At 48.1% G+C, this 4,860-nt stretch overlaps 2 protein-coding genes across 2 annotated transcripts in view; both read left to right on the top strand.

Annotated features, from left to right (window-relative positions):
- The window catches only part of LOC103379694 (activating molecule in BECN1-regulated autophagy protein 1), an 11,454-nt gene extending 8,851 nt beyond the window's left edge, over positions 1 to 2,603 (top strand). The window contains 3 exon segments of the mRNA XM_008311326.3: positions 107 to 223; positions 323 to 844; positions 847 to 2,603. Of these exon segments, the coding sequence (XP_008309548.2) occupies positions 107 to 223; positions 323 to 844; positions 847 to 908 (701 nt within the window). The 3' untranslated portion in view covers positions 909 to 2,603.
- An 833-nt stretch (positions 2,604 to 3,436) lies between these two features.
- LOC103379693 (muscarinic acetylcholine receptor M4) overlaps positions 3,437 to 4,860 on the top strand; it is a 3,062-nt gene continuing 1,638 nt past the window's right edge. The window contains 2 exon segments of the mRNA XM_025056028.1: positions 3,437 to 3,622; positions 4,608 to 4,860. The exon segment at positions 4,608 to 4,860 is cut by the window's right edge and continues 5 nt beyond it. Coding sequence (XP_024911796.1) covers positions 4,614 to 4,860 — 247 coding nt within the window. The 5' untranslated portion in view covers positions 3,437 to 3,622; positions 4,608 to 4,613.

The following is a 4,860-nucleotide window of genomic DNA, read 5'->3' as shown; positions in this document are numbered from 1 at the left end:
TGTACAGAAGCCCTGGTGACTTCAGTAACACAGGGAGTTTCTTCATGGCCTTTTTTTTTTTTTTTTTAACATGTTGGTCCTCGCCTCCTCAAATGTCTCTCTGCAGAGACTCCTTCTACAAGTGGAGCGGCTCAGGGGGGGCTGCAGGAGTCTGAGAGCAGCCGGTCTCTGGGGGGCGTTCAGAGTGAGCCTCAAGCTGATGCTAACTCGTCCACACCTGCTGGTACTGCTGGTACTGCTGGTACTGCTGTGTTCTCATCAGGTTTACAGTAGAGGCTGTGTTTCCCGTGTTAACCTGTTGGTGTCGCTCTGGTATGTCTAGGTGAGTCCTCAGAGTTTGGTTCCGGTGAAGATGCCCTGGCCAGGATCCGCAGGTTAATAGCAGAGGGCGGGATGACGGCGGTGGTGCAGCGGGAGCAGAGCACCACCATGGCCTCTATGGGTGGATTTGGGAACAACATCATCGTCAGCCACCGTATCCACCGCGGCTCTCAGACTGGCACCGGGGCCTCAAGACCTGCCTTTGACCCTACCACGTGTGATACCCCCTCCACCTCCTCCGCCTCCTCCTCTGGACCGCTCCTCATCACTCAGCTTCAGGACCAGCCACACCTGACTTCCCCGGTGTCCCCTACATCCACTGAAGCCCCTCCCTCTACATGGGGTCCAGAGGTGCTGTCTGGCCCAGCGCCCCCTGGACTTTCTGTGGCTGTGGGAGTGGATGATGTTTTTGGTGGAGGGGAGTTTTTGGTGGGGGGGGTTGAGGACTCTCTGCCAGGTCCTTCTTCCTCCTCCTCCTCCCAGCTGCTGTCTTCCACTTCCTTTTCACCTTCTCTGTCATCTTCCTCCACAGCAGCAGCAGTGGCGGTGGAGGGGGAGACAACAACACCCCCCCCACTGTCCCATAACACAGGGACTTCTCCCATTGGCCCAGAGCAGCAGAGCGCTGGCTGATCAGTTCCTGGTTCTCCTTTGAAAAGCCTTATATGACAAAGAAAAAACATGGTGCTGCTTCAACTCTACGAGGCTTCTTGCCTGGAACACAGAAAGTAACACAAAGAGCCCCCTCTCACCCTTCCCTTACCTGGGAAGGGTGAGGGAAGGGTCCCTGAGTGGTTTGCACTTATTAAATCTGGACTGAAAGTGAACAGGACTCTCCTGGTCTAAAAGGGCTTAGACCTGGACAGGGTCTCGGTGTAACGTACAGGTGGACAGACAGACCACCAGGTCCCTGTGTCAAAGTGCCACGACTGGGGGGGTGGGGCAGTAGTGGGTGGGCGGGGTTTTCTGGTACATAGTGTTAAATCAGTAGTGAGTTTAACTCCACTTTACTTTGGTGTCATGTCTGTGATTATGACCTGTGAGGAGACTCCTGGAGGAGGCCACGCCCACACCATCACCAATCAGTGACTGAGGACACTAACACCTGACTCCACTGCATGTCTTCTCAAATAACGCTGCAGTTCATCAAACACAACAATTATTTTAAAAAAAAAAAAAAAAAAAGGGCTGAAGAGGATGGGAGCTAACTGTCTGTGTGTCCAGTCCCAGGTAAAGGCACAGTTCAGGTTCTGTGAGGGGCTGTGGTCCAGTGGGTTCAGTCATATGAAGATTTTATGCCTCTGGAATATCCTAAGGACACGTCCACCTGTCAGTCATCACGTTCAGCCTGAGGTCTACAGACTGCTCACCGTCAGTCGTGACAGCGTTCAGCCTGAGGTCTACAGACTGCTGCCTGGTTTGTGGCGCTGAACTAAATCAGTGAAGTGTTTAAAAAATGTTATGACTGAACATTTTATGTTTGTTACTGGGCTGACCTGAAGATGGCGCTCCTCACCTGCCCTCATTGCTCTGTTCACAGCCAGCCTTTGCAGTCGGTTCAATTCTAAAACAGTTTTTGACCATGGTTTCATGTGTTAACCAAAGCAGACATCTGGAGCAGGACTGTGATTGGGTATCTCCACACTAAGCCCCGCCCCCTCCCTGCCGCCTGAAGAGAAAACTTGAATTGTCTTTTTTTTTTCATTTTGAAAACTTTACTTTTCTCCTCTTCAGCCTGATGAAGATAGTGACGACGATGACGATGAAGATATTACTGTACAGACTCCAAGGCTGTGTTTTTTATTTTGCCTGTTTTTTATGGTGATTCCACACTGGTGTAGTCATCATCACACAGCTACGTAGACGTTCATGTACTGCTTTCGTTTCATTGGTGTGTGTGTGTGTGTGTTTGGAGGAGGGGGGGGGGTTGCCTGGAAATCATGGGCTGGGCAGTAGTGGAACTATGAAATGGCAAGGATATACGGGAGGAGGAGTCTTGACTGGATCTGTCCAGAGACACTGTGTGCTTCAAGACCAGACGTTTACTGAAGATTTTTGGTTTCATTTTTATAACTTTTATTTCCTACAGGTGAGATCAGCCGGTCGACCTGCCGGGCCACTGCGTGGAGGCAGAGCCAGCTGCATGTGAGGGAGAGAAAAAGAGAGGGAGAGAAAAAAAGAGGGAAAGTTGAAGGAGCCACGGCAGGTGACACAAAACAAACTGGTCTGACTCTGAATGCTCCTCCTGGCTTTACTTGATTAATGAACCTTTTGAAAAACCATTCGTTGGTGTGACAATGTGTCGAGTTTGTTTGTTTGTGTGTGTGTGTGAGAGAGAGAGAGAGAGAGAGAGCGAAAGACCTGATGAAGCTCTGTTTAATTTTCAGCTTTACTTCCTGATGTAAAATACCTGGGTGGTTGTTTTGATTGGTGGTCAGGTGACCTGAGTGTCAGTGCTGTGATTGTACGTCTTTAATTCTGTTAAATAAATCCAGTCTTAAAATCCTTTAGCTTTCTTTCGACGCAGCAATCTGACCCAAACACGTAAATCTGATGTGATCTGATTAAATCTGATTTGAGGTCAGCTCTGTCTCCTGTCGTACACCACCTAGACTGGGGTTTCAGCTGGAAACACTCCGATCATGAGGCACGTCCTGTCACCTCTGCTCCACATGCCCCAAAATACAAAATGTCATGGGTTTGAATTTGGCACCGACTACCAATAAAAACCTGCGATGGCAGCTGAAAATTTGAAAACAGCCTCTGCTTACAGAGAGAGGTCTGTGGTGTTCTTCCAGTCCATGTCAGTGCTGGTCAACTAGTCCAGGTCGGTGGTGGTGTTTGAGTCCAGTAGAGTTCTCACCTCAGCTTGTTGTCCTAGTTCCTGAACCTGAAGCTTCTTCTGTCTTCAGTGTGAACTGATTTTTTTTTTAGAATTACTATGTTGACTAAAAAATTCCTTCATCATTCCAAACCTAAAGTCCTGATGGGGACGAGAACTGTCTGTCATGGGTTCATGCTCCAAGTTCTTCTGAGCTGTGGTATCAGCTGGAAGATGTGGAGCAGACCTGGAGGTGAAGTGGAAAGTCCTGACGTCTGAGAACACACCGTCAGGCTCAGTGTGTGTGTGTGTGTGTGTGTGTGTGTGAGAGAGAGAGAGTGTGTGTGCGTTGGTGGCTGCGTGTTCACATGTGTTTAGGGAGTGTTGCTCCAAATAAAGCTGCTGCTGCTGCTGCTGCTGCTGTCGTCGTCTTCATCTTCTCCACCTCTGAGCAGAAGAGCTGAGGTTTTCACATCACTGGTGAGTTCACCTCATTGTTATTGTCGTCGTTCATTCATCTCTACTGTAGAGTCTTGTTATTTATTACATCTGGACCAGATTTGTGTCCAGGTCCAAACCTGACCACACTGATAGTGATGAAGAGGAGTGACGATGATTCATTCATTCATTCATTCATTCATTCATTCATCATTTGTGTTCATTGTTAGTCTGTGGAAACCACACTGTCAACAGCTGTATTTTCTGTTGTGCTCCATTAATAACAATATGAAGGAAGAACAGCACAGATGTTGACTGGTTCTACAGAAGACACACACACACACCTAAAGACTCCAAGTTTTTTGGTAAAATCGGTGAAGGAGGATTTTCAGTTGTAAAAAGTAGTAATCACAGCTTTATCTGCAGAGTGGTACTCGGCCTGCAGAGGGCGCTGACGTGATGTCAAACCTGGACTTTTTGCCTTCTTGTTCTTTAATTTTGCTCCTCTATGATGCGAATCACAGCAAATGTGGACTCACTGCTGCCTCTACTGGTGAAGCTGTGAATCTGTTAGTTTAGACTCAGACTTACCTCAACATTGTTGAGATTGTGATTGGTTAAAAATGATCACGTTTTGTTCAGTAATAACTGCTAATTGTTAAATGAGCTTTAAAGTTCAGTTCAAGTTCAATTTTTTCTCAGATCCATGATTTCTATAGAGAATTGTCCACATCTCAGGCCAGTCCTTTGTGTAGGGGGCGCTAGATAGCTATTCATTAATTTAAGTCCCTCCCCCCACTTTATCATAACACCAGAGGATTCCTTTCATAGGTGCTGTAATCCTGCACCTCCCTGAAACAACCTTTGAAAATTAAAGGTCAAAGTTGAAGAAAAATGAACATCTTCAAACTTCTAGGCTGCACCTCCCTGAAACAACCTTTGAAATTTAAAGGTCAAGGTTGAAGAAAAATGGAGGGCAAACTCCTGTGAAACTCTTTTCATTCCCTCTACCTCACCTGCTTTTCAGGCAAACATGGGACGAGCTCCTGGACCGGACCTCAACTCCTCTGGTTGGCTCCGTCAGTGTGTGAACGCCTCCTGCCAGGCCCCAGTAGGGTGGGCGTATCCATACAGTACCACTCAGCTGATCTTCATCTCTGTCATCACCACCTCCCTCAGTGTCATGACGGTGCTGGGCAACGCCCTGGTCATCCTGTCCATCAAGGTCAATCGTCGGCTACGGACCGTCCACAACTACTTCCCGCTGAGGCTGGCCGGGG

This window comes from Cynoglossus semilaevis, chromosome 6, assembly GCF_000523025.1.
Source record: "Cynoglossus semilaevis isolate Cse_v1.0 chromosome 6, Cse_v1.0, whole genome shotgun sequence".
NCBI classification, from domain to species: Eukaryota; Metazoa; Chordata; class Actinopteri; order Pleuronectiformes; family Cynoglossidae; genus Cynoglossus; species Cynoglossus semilaevis.
Note: the sequence above shows the minus strand (reverse complement) of the source record. Positions and strands in the feature narration are given on the sequence as shown.